This window comes from Suricata suricatta, chromosome 10 (assembly GCF_006229205.1).
Source record: "Suricata suricatta isolate VVHF042 chromosome 10, meerkat_22Aug2017_6uvM2_HiC, whole genome shotgun sequence".
In the NCBI taxonomy this organism is placed as follows: Eukaryota; Metazoa; Chordata; class Mammalia; order Carnivora; family Herpestidae; genus Suricata; species Suricata suricatta.
The window spans coordinates 55,346,398-55,362,962 of NC_043709.1; the positions used below are offsets into that span (position 1 = coordinate 55,346,398).

Consider the following 16,565-nt stretch of genomic DNA (forward strand, 5'->3'; position numbering starts at 1 on the left):
CTAGTTATTATTGTAGAACTGTCTTTCTCCCTTCAATTTTGTCCCTTCCACTTCACATATTTTGATGGGCTGTTGTTAGGTGTGTAAATGTTATATCTTCTTGTTCTATTGAAACTTTTATTAATAGACAATATCCTTCTATGTCTCTTGTAAACTTTTTTGATTTAAAGTCTATTTTGTCTGAGGCACCTGGATGGCTCAGGCAGTTAAGCATCCGAATCTTGATTTTGGCTCAGGTCATAATTTCATTGTTCATAGAATCAAGCCCCACATCAGACTCTTCACTGACAGTGTCAAGCCTGCTTGGGATTCTCTCTCTCTGTCCCTCCCCGACTCATGTGCTCTGTTGTGCTCTCTCTCTCTCAAAATAAAAACTTTAAAATTAAAAAAAAACTCAGTCTTTATCCTTTTCATTTGTTGGTGTCACAGAATTACATATTTTTATAATGCTTCCTTTTTTGGAGAGAGAGAGAGAGAGAGAGAGAGAGAGAGAGAGAGAGAGAGAGAGACCGTGAATGGGGAAGGGGCTGAGAGAGAAAAGGAAACACAGAATCCAAAGAAGGCTCCAGCCTCCTAGCTGTCAGCACAGAGCCCAACATGGAGCTCAGACCCACAAACTGTGAGATCATGACCCAAGCCAAAGTCGGAAGCCAAAGACTGAACCACCCAGGTGCCCCCAGAATTACGTATTTATACACTGTATATCCCAAAACATAAACTACTAATGTTTTTAATGTAATAGTCTCTAAAATTATATAGAAAAGAAAATGTGGAATTATAAACCATTATTTTTTCAAATATTCTCTCTGCGCTTTTCTCTCTCTTCTCCTTCTGGGACTCCCACAATGCACACAGTGGCCAACTTGATTGCATCCCTCAGGTCCATTAGTCTCTGTTCCTTCTTCTACAGTCTTTTATCTTTCTATTCTTTAGACTCAATGACTTTCATTTTCTTCAAATTTCCGGATTCTTTCTTCTGCTTGCTCAAATCTGCCTCTGAACGCCTCAAGTGGATTTTTGTCATTTGTTATTGTACTTTCCAGGTCTTTCAGGTTTCACTTAAGTCTTCTATCTCTTTATTGATATTTCCATTTTGTTCATATATCATTTCTTGACTTTCTCAACTTTTGCCTTTAGTTCTTTGAGCATTTTTAAGATGGTTGTTTTAAATTTTTGTCTAGTGAATCCACCATCAGTTTTTTTCAGGGAGTGTTTCTGTTAGTTTATTTTTTCCTTTGAATGGGCCACACTTTCCTATGTATAGCTTGTGTATCCCTTGTATGCCTTGTGATTTGAAAGGTTTGAAAAGTGGACATTTGACTCTAAAAATGTGGTTACTCTGAAAATCAGATTCTCCTGCTTCCCCAGAGTTAGCAATTGTTTTGCATTTTAGTTTTTGGGTTTACTTTTAATTGTTTTAGTCTGTCTCTGTACCAAGGATCAGCCTGAGGCATAAACTTGGATCTTCTTGGGTTTTTCTGAGCCAGCGCCATTTCCTGGGCATGCCTGGTGACTCTCTAATTCCCCTTGTAAATGCCATTGGTTTTGAATGATTTAGTTTCAATGTCTGGCTCCCAAAAAAGGGTAAATGAGGGGCAAAAAAGAAAGGCACCAGCCCCTTTAATGACCCTGGAAGTCACTTCAGCCAAATGGGAAGCAATCGGCATTCCCAAAAATGGGAGGGGATGCAACAATGCCACCACTTCTTGGTCTGAACCTGTGTGTTCAGAAGCAGCAATCCGAGCAGGTCCCAAATATACGTAAGACAGTGTGCTTTTTGCCCACCCTACCTCTGCAATCTGTGTACAAGCTACTCCAGGAACACGTACATAACTGCCTGGTGGGATATAGAATAGTGGAAAATGGGTAGCTACTACTAGGCAAAGAGCTGAAGTTGATCAAAATTAACTACAATTTACCACCAAAGCCTTTTCTCAAAAGTTAGGAGCCTTGGAGCTCCTTGATGGCTCAGTCGGTTAAGCATTCAGCTTCAGCTCAGGTCATAATCTCACGGTTCGTGGGTTCGAGCCCCGCGTCAGGCTCTGTGCTGACAGCTAACTCAGAGCCTGGAGCATGCTTCAGATTCTGTGTCTCCTTCTCTCTCTGACCCTCCCCTGCTTGTGCTGCCTCTCTCTGTCTCTCAAAAATAAATAAAAACATTTAAAATTTTTTAAGAAGTTAGGAGCTTTCAGACTCCAGAGATTCAAAATATTTATGTAAGATTCTGCCAGTGCAACTGTACCTAGATGGGAAGACAGATTTCTGTTGTTTCCTACTCTATCATCTTCCTAGAATCCTCAAACCTGTTCTAATGTTTCATAAGTTCGAGTATCACTCTATAACTTTAATTAACTTTTAACACTAAAGAAATGATGCTAACTTCATTGTCTTCAAATCTTTAATTAGCCACTGCTATATACAGGCATCACTCTCTTTCGGCCTGGACACAGGCCAAGAGATGTTTGCCAGGGACAAGTGGAAGATGCAGCTACAATAGATAAGATGACCGGTTTTCTCAATCTAAAACTCAGACATAATGGGGCAGTTGGGTGGCTCAGCCAGTTAACATCTTGATGTCAGATCAGGTCATGATTTCACAGTGTGTGGGTTTGAGCCCCACATTAGGCTCTGTGCTTACAATGGAGAGCCTGTTCGGGATTCCTCTCCTTACTCTTTCTTCCCAACCCCTGCTCGTGATCTCCCCTTCTCAAAATAAATAAACTTTTAAAATGTTTTAATTAAAAAATAAAAATAAACTCAAACATAGGACTTGACAAAACATTTGAGAATAAGTATATAAAAAATCTTACAAATACATAAATATTAAATTCAGTTACCTTATAAATTTAATGCATTACCTTTACAAAAGAAGAAAAATCTAATTAGGGCTGTCCCCAGAAAATTAAGACATAGGGTCCCAAGATACATGTTGAAAGAACAGGGAGAAGGAAGCCATTGATCATTGAATGAAATCATTCCCAACTTTCATTCTTTATATACTTTGATAATGATAACAGCTCAATAAATGCCTTAAAATAAAATCAGTCTATTTTTCTTTACATTTAATATAAATAACAACAGCAGTCCCCTATCTACTTCATAGAAGAGCACACTTCACAGGTTTTATAATCAAATTTTTTTTTTTTAATATTTAGTTTTGAGAGAGAGCATGAGCAGTGGAGGGGTAGAGAGAGAACAGAGAATCCAAAGCAGGCTCTGCACTGACAGCAGAAAATCTGATGCAGGGCTCAGACTCATTAACTGTGAGATCATGACCTGAGCCAAAGTTGTCTGCTTAAACTACTAAGCTACCCAGGCACCCCCCATAATCAAATTATAAAATAATCACATGTAATAAAAACAAATCACAATTTTTAAAATACAAATAATAAACAACACAGTATAACATAGAAAATACAAAACTGTAATTTATTTGCCTTATTTACCAAACAGTTAACCGTAAAGCTACAATAGTTGCCTTGGAGTTGAGGCAGTTTCACGTTCACCACAGCTACTTTTTCTGAACGTACGCTAGAATCAGCATCTTCTGTGTTATATCTGTGTTTAATTGATCATTTACGTTTTATAGGTTTGTCCACTTGAGAACCATATTTTCTTCATGATCACAGAAGCGCCATAGTATAAAATGTCATTGTCTTCATATATTTGAGTAATATCGATCACGGTTTTGAAAGTCTCTATGAGCATATCTTGCATAAGTCTTATTATGTGGGATCCTTCCAAAAGGTTCATGGTCATTGAAACAAGATTCAAAAACATCATCAACAGCCTTTCGAGCTACTTCTTTGCTGATATTCCTAACAGCCAGGATAGAAAGAATGGCTCTGTCTCGCACACAAGTCTAAGGAGAAAGAAAAGAATGTGACTTTAAGGTTATATGGAAATTTAATCATGGAATAATGACATGTTATATATTCCCTTTCATATTATTTTACTAATTTCTGTCATTCTTTTTTTTAATTTTTTTTCTGTTTTTTATTTATTTTTGAGAGACAGAGAGAGACAGCCCGAGCAGGGGAGGGTCAGAGAAAGAGAGACACACACATAATCTGAAGCAGGCTCCAGGCTCTGAGCCAGCTGCCAGCACAGAGCCTGACGTGGGGCTCAAACCCATGAACCATGAGATCATGACCTGAGCCAAAGCTGGACGCTTAACCAACTGAGCCACCCAGGCACCCCTAATTTCTGTCACTCTAAAGAAGAAACATTGGGGTGCCTGGGTGGCTCGGTCAGTTGAATGTCCAACTCTTGATTTTGGCTCAGGTCATCCCAGGACTGTGGGATTGAACCCTGCAGGGGCTCCTCACTGAGCTCAAGATTCTCTCTCTCTCTCTCCTCCTCCTCTTTCCCTCTCCTCTGCTTGAACTCTCGCTCTCTCTCTAAAATAAATAAATACAATAAAATATAAAAAAGAAAGTAGCAACATAATTCTTAAATTAAAGAATATGTTTAACTCAATCTAAAATTATTTAGGTAAAAGTAAGACCTCCTCTATTTTTTCATCATTTTTAGTAATATAACCAGACATCATTCTCTAAGTTTCAGGCAGTCCAACAAACAGTAACTCCCAATTTGCAAATATCAAAACAAAACAAAACAAAAACTCTATAAATAAGGTTCTGGTTGGATTTTTAATAAATTTAAATAGATTTAAAATGGACTTTACTCCTATGTCTCTCTCCTTTACTTTTCAGGTGACCCATACTAGATACTTCTTCCTTCGAGAGGAGCATTCTCCCATGGAGGCAATAGGAAACCATACATAGAGACACACAAAATTTAAAGGTGTCTTAATTTTTCAGGGGGAAAAAAAAAAATCAAACAACTTTTTTTTTTCCTGAGCATTCTCTGCATGGGGACCTAAGAAAATAATTTATCTAGGTGCGCCTGGGTGGCTCAGTCAGTTAAGCCTCCGGCTTCAGCTCAGGTCATGATCTCACGGTTCGTGGGTTCGAGCCCCGTGTCGGGCTCCATGCTAACAGCTAGCTCAGAGCCTGGAGCCTGCTTCAGATTCTGTATCTCCCTCTCTCTCTCTGACCCTCCCCTGCTCACCCTGTCTCTCTGTCTCTCAAAAATAAATAAAAAACATTAAAAAAATAATTTATCTAAAGTTACATAGTAATAGGCTAGAATTACTCAGTATCCTACACATGTAAAGAGACATAAGATCCTGCCATTCCAATTCTTGGAGACCTTTAAATCCATTTATTTCTTCACAGGCCCAAACTAAAGCTCAAAAGAATGAGCTTTTTTTCATAAAAAATAACCAAATACTGGCTCTTAGGGCTGTGTGTCCTGTCAATCATTCATTTTCTATGTGTGTTCGCTATTTTCTTTCACTCTGGTCAGCAAGCCTGAGTTGGATAGGCTGACTAGTATGAGAATATAAATCAGTGCTTTCGACCTAAATTACACTAACCAATGATCTTAAAAATAAACTCCAGGCCGAAAGAAGTAAGAAGGAGAGGAAGAACCACCTGGAGCTATGACAACAATTGCCAGAAAGAGGACATTTCTCCCTTCCAGGCAGAAAAATGATGGTGAAAACTTGTCTTCTGGAGCTACAGGTTTGGGAGACACATGGATAGACCACAGTTCAGTTTTAATCCTTCCCAAATGTAATATATTTCTATTAAAACTACGATTTCAGGGGCGCCAGGGTGGCTCAGTTAGGCGTCTGACTCTGGATTCCGGCTCAGGTCGTAATGTCACAGAAAGATGGAGCCCCATGTTGGACTCTGCACTGTCAGCACAGAACCTACTTGGGATTCTCTCTCTCCCTCTCTATCTGCCCCTCCCCCACCAGCTCCTGAGCACACACACGCTCTCTCTCAAAATAAATAAATAAATTTAAAATATCAGTTACTGTAATCAATGTGTGTCTCTCCTGGGTACCTGCTGTAAGAGCAGGGATTCCATCCTCTAGGACTGTTGTCCCCCAGCCAGGCTCCCACTAGTTCTACTCATTCTCTGCTGCTGCCCAAGGGAAAAGGAGAGGAGACTTCTCATGACCAAGTCTGTGCCAGGTCAAAGCTCTGCTATCATGTCATCCAGCCTGTCAAGGTGCACTACCACGCAGCCGTGACCCATGCGGCAGGGCAGTCTCTGCTCCAAAAGGGATTACTCTTTTGACTCGAGAATACTGTGGTAATTTCAAAATTTAAGTCCAGGACTGCTTGGATAGATGTAAGACAGGCTGTGATTTCACGTTCATTGTTTCTCTCCCACCTTCCAAAAGTGCCCTACGAATAAGATTGTAGTTGTTTTCACTATTAAAACCCCTTGCTTAGTCACACAGCTTGCCCACAATTAAAAAGTAGAACTAGGAGTGCCTGGGTGGCTCAGTCAGTTAAGCATCCAATTTCGGCTCAGGTCATGATCTCATAGTTCCTGGGTTCAAGTCCCACGTCGGGCCCTGTGCTAACAGCTCAGAGCCTGGAGCCTCCTTCCAATTCTGTGTCTCCCTCTCTCACTGCCCCTCCCCCACTCACACTCTGTCTCTCTCTCTCTCTCAAAAATAAACATTTTAAAAATTTTTTAATTAAAAAAATAATAAAATTAAAAGTAGAACTAAATTCCATTTGTTTGGCTTACACAGTATATATTTTTATATTCTTTCCATATAAGTAGTTCCCTCAAATTTCAAATACTAAATGAACTTCTCACTTCTTTATTCATCATTTCCATTCATAGCCCTCTGGAGGGTAAGCGATTTCATATGTTAGTTTTACCTGATGGTGTTGTTTTAATCCAAAATGCAACCTGAATATTTCATTCACGAGTGAGCAGTCTCCACTAAGGTTAGCGGCTCGAACCTATCACAAAGACAGAGGCAAACAAAAAGAAAATAAGTGCGCATGCTCTATAAAAACTGAAAGAGAATCTAATATTAGCCTGTTTTTCTGAGAACACAGTTTTATAAAGAATGTTTTAAAACTCTGACACAAGATTATTTTCAGTGATTCTAAAGTGAAGAAAAAGAGCAGATATCCATGAGCTATGCTAGACAATGCAAAATAAACTGGGGCTGGGGGGGGAGAGGGTTAATCATTTATCAAAGGGAATTTTCAAAACTTTATACAATAACCTTATTGCAAGAATTAATTTCTTTTGGAACCAAAAGTCGGAAAGTTGGAAACCTCAGAGGTAAAGTCCATGCTCTCTACAAGACACAGTTCTAGGTCTTAGAAAAAGGACTTCATGAAAGCATTCTTTCAAAGATCTACAAACTGAATTTCAATGTGAGCTTAAAACTAAATACAACAGTATCTAAGACTCTGCGAGAATCTGAACCTCCTACCGCTAGCCCAAAACACTGCAACTCTCTTGGAACCTCCCTCTGCCCTTCCTCCGGGGCTTCGACAGTCTTACAAACAATTAAGTTCCTGAAACTTAAGTTCTTAATTTTTCAAAGAATCAAAAACATTCTACACTGGTCATCATGCTATGAGCATGACAGCCTGAAGTTAGGGCATATTTTCTCATTTACTATTTTTTTATATACGTAATTTATTGTCAAGTCGGCTTACCTACAACACCCAGTGCTCATCCCAAGTGCCCTCCTCAATGCGCATCTGCCACTTTCCCCTCTCCTCCACCCCCATCCACACTCAGTTTGTTAATTTATGTATTTTTAAGGTAAAATGCAGCTTCAATAGATGAAAAAGTCTTTTTTTTTTCATGTTTTTTATTTATTTTTAAGAGACAGAGAGAGACAGCATGAGCAGGGGAGGGTCAGAGAGAGGGGGAGCTACAGAACCTGAAGCAAGCTCCAGGCTCTGAGCTTGCTGTCAGCACAGAGCCCGACACGGGGCTCGAACCCACAATAGTGAGATCATTACCTGAGCCAAAGCCAGACACTTAACCGACTGAGCTACTCAGGCGCCCTGAAGAAAAATTCTTCTAACTGCCTCCATAGATGCCACAGACAACATGGCCACATTTTTGCCAATGCACGGCAGACAGAATGGCCCACCTCGTTACTTCCACGTTACTATGGCCTCATTCCTCTGAGGAGTTCGAGAGACTTAACACTTTAACTGGCTAACAGGCATTAATTCTCATAACACCCGAGAGAGAGAGCTATTTAAAAACTCAGGTTTCAGTCTACTCTCCAAATAATATGAGTTATAATTAGATGCAATAAGGCTGCTTATTAATTTCAAGGGAAAGAGAAAATAATCTAAGTTATAAAGTATAAGCTTGAAATGTATATTAGTTTTTTTAACTTAGCAGCACATTGCACTCTTCAATTAATGAAATGTGAGTATTAAATACATACTTGTCTCTAAGAGCATAAATATATCGTACTTCTGAGAATGATCCAATGTGCTTAATAATAAAAAAAACTTTATGTTGTATTTTTGAGACTAAATGTTTTACTCTTGGGAAGGCAAACAACTTTACGTAAAGAAGGCAGCACAGCAAACCAATTAAAAACGCGGGTTATAATTCTGCCTCTACTACTTACAAATCCTTGGATCTAAAAAATGCCTCACTTTTGACATATACAAAATGGGGATAATAGCATCTACCTCATTCGACTGTGGTGAAGACTAAATAAGAATCCACAAAAGGAAAAATTGCTTATCATTATCAAGTCACCTCTAGTATTAGAATTTAAAGGCTATAATTCAGATGATTCTAAAAAGATACTTAAAATTCTCTTATATCTAAAAATTATGTTTAGTCATTAAAAATGGAAACCTAAGGGGCACCTGGGTGGCTCAGTTGGTTCAGTGACCAACTTCGGCTCAGGTCATGATCTCATGCTTCTTTTTTTTTTTAATTTATAGTTTATTGTCAAGTTGGTTTCCATATAACACCCAGTGCTCTTCCCCACAAGTGCCTCCTCCATGACCATCACCCCTTTCCCCTACCTCCTCCCTCTTCAGCCCTCAGTTTGTTTTCAGCATTCAAGAGTCTCTCATGATTTGCCTCCCTCTCCCTAATTCTCCCCCCCCCCTTTCCCTTCCCATGGTCCCCTATTAGGTTTCTCCTGTTAGACCTATGAGTGAAAACATACAGGATCTGTCCTTCTCCACCTGACTTATTTCACTTAAAAAGACACCCTTGAGGTCCATCCACTTTGCTACAAATGGCCAGATTTCATTCTTTCTCATTGCCATGTAGTATTCCATTGTATAGATAAACCACATCTTCTTGTTCCATTCTTCAGTTGATGGACATTTAGGCTCTTTCCATGATTTGCCTATTGTTGACAGTGCTGCTATGAACACTGGGGTACATGTGCCACTATGCATCAGCACTTCTGTATCCCTTGGGTACATGATCTCACGGTTCTTGAGTTTGAGCCCCATGTTGGGCTCTGCGCTGACAGCCCAAAGCCTGGAGCCCATTTCGGATTTTGTGTCTCCCTTTCTCTCTCTGCCCCTCCCATGATCATGTTCTGTCTCTCTTTCCTTCAAAAATAAACAAACATTAAAAAAAATTTTTTAAATAAAAAATGGAAACCTGGGGCACCTGGTGGCTCAGTTGGTTAAGCGCCCAACTTCGGCTCAGGTCATGATCTCACGGATCATGGGTTCGAGCCCTGCGTCAAGCTCCGTGCTCACCACTAGCTCAGCCTGGAGCCTGTCTTCAGATCCTGTGATGCCTTCTCTCTCTCACCCTTCCCTGCTCACGCTGTCTCTCTCTCTCTCTCTCTCAAAAATAAATAAAAAAACATTTAAAAAAATGGAAACCTAAGAGAGCTATGACAGTGTAAGAAAAGGAATATGTTTAAGTAAATTATACCTCAGTAAAATGTCCAAACTCAGAGTGCTCCAAGGGGAAAAAGGATCTTTACGGTAAGACTCACCTCCGAGCAGGCCAAATGTCTGACATCGGTGAACCAGTGGACGTGAGCACGACAGTGATCAAATGCATGAATGAGCTCGTGGGTGACCACTCTGTTCATATGGGCCTGATTACCAATGTTGTTCTGGCACAAAACTATCTAGGAGGCACCAAAATAAGAGAAATTCCATTACTTATACCATTGACTCTTTTTGTAAATCCCACGTCATCTCTGGCGTGAGATAGCTCACCAGCTTGGGGGAGCCTCCATCCACACTACTCCCTCAGCCCCATGCCTACCCTGTCATCAAGGCCTGGCCCAAAGGTGCCCATTCCGCTAAGCCTTCCCAGTGACCACTTCCCCCTCTTCTCCCCAAACTACAGCACTCAACCTCCATCCTCGGTGAGCTCGCGGACTCTGCAGACCCGTGTTAGGAGTGGGCTTTGGAATGCAGCAGACAGATTCAAACTCCAGCCCCACTCCTTCCTAACTGGGTGACCTTGGGCAAGTTTCTTAACCGCTCTGTGCCTCAGTTTCCTCAACTATCAAAAGGAGATCGTGAGAGTACCTACCTCATAGAATTGTGAGAATTAAATGAGAATATATGTAAACTGCTTCTTATCAAGTTTCTGAATGAGCAATGAATCAATAATGAATGACCACCACTGTCTCATTCTACTAGAATTTCCAGGAAAACGCCTCAGAAAGACCTTCAGAAAGAAGTGCAAAAAGCCAACAGCACACTGAGCAGGACCCTATAAGAATAATAAAGACATGAGAGTTCCCAGTAATAATAATTACCGTTTATCGAGTACTTACTATGTGTCAGACACTGGGAAATGTTACATTTCCCAGATATTTTATATACATTCATCCAACATTCATCCTTCAACTAATATTTATTGAGACCTACTAGTAGATTTATAATCTATTTATAATTTATAATTCTAATTTATAATCTATAACCTACCAATGGCGATAGAAATTAATCAAACATTTACCAAGATGTTTAAATACAAGCAATGACAGGTATCGTGAAAAAAAATCCAAGATATCATGAATATATACAGTGAGAAGGCCTGACCTGGTCGGGAGGATTGGGAAAGACTTCTCTGCAGAAGGAATGTTTAAATTGGGATCTCAGGGATGAACAGGAGTTAAATAGGAGGGCGGGGAAGGGAACCTTCTAGACAGAGCAACCACGCAAAGGGGAGGAGCACTTAAGGAGCAGTGTCTGAGAGGCTGGTCCCCGCCCGTATTCCTGAAGCACAGAGCTGCAGGTGACAGGCATGACATCAGGCCGGTGAGGTCGGCTAGAGCCAAGTCACTCTACCCTGACAACAGTGGGAAGTCACTGAAAGGCAACAGTGAAAAAGGGAGGTGCTTTTGTTTGTTTTTATCCTTTTGACTCTAGTTGTAAAAATAAGCAGATGACCAAACAGGGTGCATAGAGATTGGCTGAAGGCAAATGAGATAGTCTAGGCAAGAGATAATGGTACCTGAGCAGGGACAGTAAGACCCGCCACCCCTCCCCAAAAACAATATTTAGGAGATAAATTGGACAAAAGTTGGAGATAGACAGAATATGGGAAGGGAATCAGAGGTACAGGATGCTCTCTACATTTCTAGCTTGGATAAAAATGGTACCGTTCACTGAGATACGCAAAACTACAACACCAGGTTGGGTAAGGACAGGGGATGGCATAAATCATCAACTTAGACTTGGACAAATCTGGAGGTCTCCAGTGCCTTTAAGACATCCAAGCGTAGATACTAAGTGGGCATCTGGATATACAGATGTGAATTCAAAAGAGAGCTCTGACCTAGGAAAAGAAACAAGATCCCCTTGGCAGAGTACAGAGGAAGAAAAGAAGGGGATCTAACACCAAGGATTAAGAGACTTACACATGTAAGAGCTGGTAGAAGGAGGTGAGTTAGGGAAGAGTGTCATATACTGGAAACCAGGGGAAGAAAGCATCTGACATTTCCTGCTAAAGCCAAGTGAATGCCTATTTTATGACCCAGCAATTCTGCTCCCAGGCATATACACAGGAGTAACTTCTGCACATGTGCACCCGGAGAAGATGTGAAAAATATTCACAGCAGTATTGTTCATAATAACAAAGGTGGAAACAATCGTAAACAGGGTAAACTGCAGTACGGACATATAGTGGAATGCTATTCAACCGCCAAACAACGTAAACCAGAAGTGTGTACAAGAACATGGAAAAATCTCAGATGTTCTAGACAGAATCGTTACAGGAAACCATATACTGTATGATTTCATAAGACTACAAAGTATCACCCAGAACTCAAAATATTTCATGCTTAAAACTTAAAAGCCAGGCAACTAAATAACACCTTGCTTGTACACAGAGATGGTAAAACTATTCAGAACAGCAAGGAATGATGATCACAGAAGTCAGAGTAAGAAAGGGAGAGGAAATGTGATCCAAGACGGGCACACAGTCTTGTGAAATCCTGGTGATGTTCTATTTCTCAAATCTGGTGGCAGTTACACAGGTGGCCATTTTATTACTGAGACCAAAAGCATATGTACAAGTTTCTTACTTTTCTGTATGAATGAGACACTTCATAATACAAACTATAATTTAAAAAATTAAATAAAAGGAGTGTCCAACTAAGCTCAACACTACTGAGAAGTAAGATAAAAGTTCAGAATGGCCACTCTATTTAACCCCAAGGTGGGTGGGGTAGGGTGAATTTACCAAGACCCATTTTGAGAGCTATTAGGTATTATTATTATTAGTTTACAAATGAGGAAACTGCGAATAAGGCAAATAACTAGCCCAAGCCCCACAGCCAATAAGCAGGGGAACTAGATTTGAACTCAAATCTACCAGACTCCAAAACCCAATCCTCTCACTCCTATGCTGTTATTTTATCCATGATTACTGTGAAACAGCTATAAATAACCAAAATACATACAAAATGTCCCAGGAGGAAACAAGTGAGTATTGTTAAATAGAGTTATATGTTCAAGATGGGAGGCGTTACTTATAAAACCTTCATCTACTCTCCTCACATGATATAATTCTTCCACCAACTCCAAGATGCTGTCCAGACTCTCCAATTACTTAAAATTAATAATATTTAGGGGCACCTGAGTGGTCCAGTCAGCTAAGCATCTGACTTTGGCCCAGGTCATGATCTCACAGCTCGTGGATTTGAGCCCCACATCAGGCTCTGTGCTGACAACTCAGAGCCTGGAACCTGCTTCAGATTCTGTGTGTGTGCGCGTGTGTCTGCCCCTCCCCCATTCACATTGTCTCTCTCTCTCAAAAATTATTAAATAAACATTAAAAATTGTTTTAAAAAATAATAATATTTGGTCAACACTTACTGTGCTTACTATGCTAAGCGCCTTACATGAGGTATCTCATTTAATTCTAATAACTGTTCTATAAAATAGATATAATCATTATCCATATTTTCCAGATGGGAAAACTTACTCCCCTAATCAAAAATTTTCAAAGGTATATCACTTCTCGCCAGGTACAGGTGAAACTCTTTAAGCATTCAAAGCCTCGCACAATATGGCTTACCTTTCTTTCCAATCCTATCCCCCCATATTCCCCACGGGCTCCTACCCTCCTGCTACACTAGACAACATGCCATTCCCGAAATATACCTTGTCCTTTCCCAATATGCCACCTTTGCTCGTGATACCCCTTCTTCAGGCAACAGTCTTTGTCTTCTTTGCCCCTGAAAAAGCTCTATATGCTCTAGCTGAATCTGTTGACATTTTTGAATTGTATCACAGCCCCATTGTGGTAACTACACCCACCTAAAATAGTTTAACCTGCCTCAAATTTTTATCATTGTCTGTGTTCATGACTCATCTTCCCTGCGAAAGCATAAGCTCCTTAAGAGTAAGAACCGTAACTAATTCATTGTTTGAATCTTACACACAGTCTACCAAACAGAGCGCCCAGCTGGTGGAAGGTGCTTAGCAAACATCAGGAAAGAGAACAACTTGGCAAAAATACTTACCTGAGATGTAGAAGCATCGAAACCTCCACTGACATTTCCATCACAGTCTTCACAAGAAAAGTGTCTTTCTTTGTTAACAGCACTAAAAGGCAAGAATGGATTAAAGAAACAAAGTCCAAAAGCAGTATGCGAGTGGTGCAGGAGAAACGGCCCGGAAGCCCCATATCATAAAGCCCTTTCAAAACTAACCTATAAGAAACCTTGGGACACCTTCAGGGCTCAGTTGTCTCATCTGCAAAATAAGGAAATCATCCTTGCAAAATCTATCCTCATTCAATGCCCATGATGCGGTTCCATAAAGCATCTGGTCAACGCATTAAGACCATATTGAAAATATGCTGGAGTTGGTATCCTTGGGCTAGACTGTTAAGAAATGGACCTCAGACGTCACTTTCTCTAATTCCCTCAGAGTTAAACAACACCTGGAAGGCTCCCACATAACAAGGTGAGATTTCTTCTCCATGAAGGACAAGCTGAGGGCGGTAGGGTTGGAAAGCCAGGTTTGCTAGTTACTTACAAGACTTCAAGTGTTGTGTTTACTAAATACTGGAGACGAATGGTAGAGCCAGAAACTTAGAGTTAGGATGCAAGATGTCTGAAGAGAACAAGACCTGCTTGGAAAGAATGCACCCCATCACCATCACCCACCATATGGAAAAGGCTTTGTGGCTAGAAGTGAAAAATCGTAAGAGGTTCGAGTTTGGGGTGTTTTTTGGTTTGTGTGGTTTCAGCATCCAGAATATAGACCAACACTTTTAAAAAATTTACTTACCAACCTGAGTGCTTCATGGCATCAAGTAGAAGTTTGACATACGGATCTAGAAAGATATTTGATTCAGTTAAATATGCTAATTAGGAAAAAAGGGCACCAACTAAATTCTCCAAAAAGCAGTATAGGATATTATCAAAAAGTACGTCACAAATCTTAAGGAAGTAATACTATCTTAATATTGGTAAAAGGTGGATATGAAAAGACAAGCTTAAATTAACCTAAATATAAGTCCTTGATGAAATAAAACTGTTACCCAGATACCAAGATGGATACTACTAAACATCTTAAATAACATCAAAAATGCTTATAAAACCCCTGTTTAGTTTTATGATCAAAAACATTGTATTAAAGCATATACCAAAAGAACGAGGGGATTTGGGACCTCATCCATAGAAACAAACTGCAGCACAGTATCCAGGTTAGAGGAAGCAATTAAGTGGCTCACTGGCATCTTTCCTGATCAGACTGCAGGGTAACAGTGCCCCATTCTTAGTACCACACTCTGAACAGGACCTGCCAACTGCAGCCCTTCCCCGGGGTGGGGGAGAGGGGAGAGGCAATCAGAACAGTACAGGACTGTCCTGAGTAAGAAGCATCAATGGAGTTGTGGATGCAGAAGGGAGAAGAAAAAACTTAAGGACCACAACGGCTTCAAGTATCTGAAGGGCTGCCGTGTGGCAACAGTCAGTCAGTCAATATTTGTTCAGAGAACAGAACAAGGACGAAAGTGTAAAAGTTACAGTATTAGAAAGGATTTTTCCAACAATTAAAGCTGTGACTACAATACACCAGGAGCCACAAGGAGCCTCAAAGAACTGGTAAGCCGTTCGGACAGAGGTCTGTAAACTCTGGTCGGTGATGGCCCAGCGGTCTTCCAGTGTGGAGGTGCAAAGGCCTAGAGGACTCCTGAGGGACCTTCCACTTCTTTTTGGTTTTTTAGGGTTTTTTTTTAACATTATATTCATTTTTTTGAGAGACAGAGAAAGACAGAGCGTGAATGGGGGAGGAGCAGAGAGGGAGGGAGACACAGAATCCAAAGGAAGCTCCAGGCTCTGAGCTGTCAGCACAGAGCCCAGGGCAGAGTTCAAACTCAGACCATGAGATCGTGACCTGAGCTGAAGTCAGAGGCTCAACTGACTGAAAACCCTGGGACCTTCCACTTCTAAACATCTATTAGCCTATTACAATTAAGGGAAAATAAAACAAACCCAAACACCTCTAATATCAACTTTCCACATCGGGGTCTTATCTGAGAGCACAAATGCACAACACACTATATGACATAAGCAAAAAATTAGAAAAAGAAACCAAGGTTTTTTTAAATGCTGAAAGTAAAAACAAGTGAGTAAAAGAAAAGTAGGGAGAGATGAAAAAGACAGATATAGGTTCCTGCTTTACTACCCCCTCTTAAGAGTATTAAAATAAAACAATTATCAGTAATAAGTATTTTCACTGTATATCAGGCATCAGAAACCATATTAAGTGTTTTATTATTCAAGCAACTAAGAGAGTTTTACAAAGTTGAAGTGGGTTCCAAAGTCCATTCTACTCTTCCTAAAATAATGAGTTGTTATTATTATTATTATTATTATTATTATTATTGCAGAGAGCACTGTGGTTTGGTACTTCAGACAGGACCTGCAGTATTTAGAATGGATTTGTTTTTTTTTTGAAATTGTAGGGTTTGAGTTTTATTTTTTTTTATTTTTTTATTTTTACATTATTTTTTGTTTACTTTTTAACATATGCATTTATTTTCCATTATTTACACTACAGTAGTTACAATGACACTCCATACAGAAAAGCAAAGTAAAAAATCAAAACCCCAACTTCTATTTCATGTAATTAGACTTATACAGAAATTAGAAGGTTATGTAACAACTAGTTAATCACCTAATTTCACAGCTATCTGAAGTGGCAATCGTTATATAGCAGCTTATCTATGATACATTCAAGATA

At 39.9% G+C, this 16,565-nt stretch overlaps 1 protein-coding gene across 5 annotated transcripts in view; it reads right to left on the bottom strand.

The window, feature by feature from the left end:
* Nucleotides 1–3,403: 3,403 nt before the first annotated feature.
* ATP23 (ATP23 metallopeptidase and ATP synthase assembly factor homolog) overlaps nt 3,404–16,565 on the bottom strand; it is a 15,701-nt gene continuing 2,539 nt past the window's right edge. The window contains exons 2-7 of one of the 5 annotated variants that reach the window (XM_029955836.1): nt 14,607–14,652; nt 14,024–14,066; nt 13,835–13,916; nt 9,842–9,979; nt 6,753–6,836; nt 3,404–3,862 (exon numbers count right to left, since the gene is read on the bottom strand). In XM_029955836.1, the coding sequence (XP_029811696.1) occupies nt 3,659–3,862; nt 6,753–6,836; nt 9,842–9,940 (387 nt within the window). In that variant the 5' untranslated portion in view covers nt 9,941–9,979; nt 13,835–13,916; nt 14,024–14,066; nt 14,607–14,652 and the 3' untranslated portion in view covers nt 3,404–3,658. Of the gene's footprint in view, nt 3,863–6,752; nt 6,837–9,841; nt 9,980–10,392; nt 10,576–13,834; nt 14,653–16,565 lie in introns of all 5 variants that reach the window. The other 4 variants (XM_029955837.1, XM_029955833.1, XM_029955834.1 and 1 more) reach the window with 4 other exon arrangements.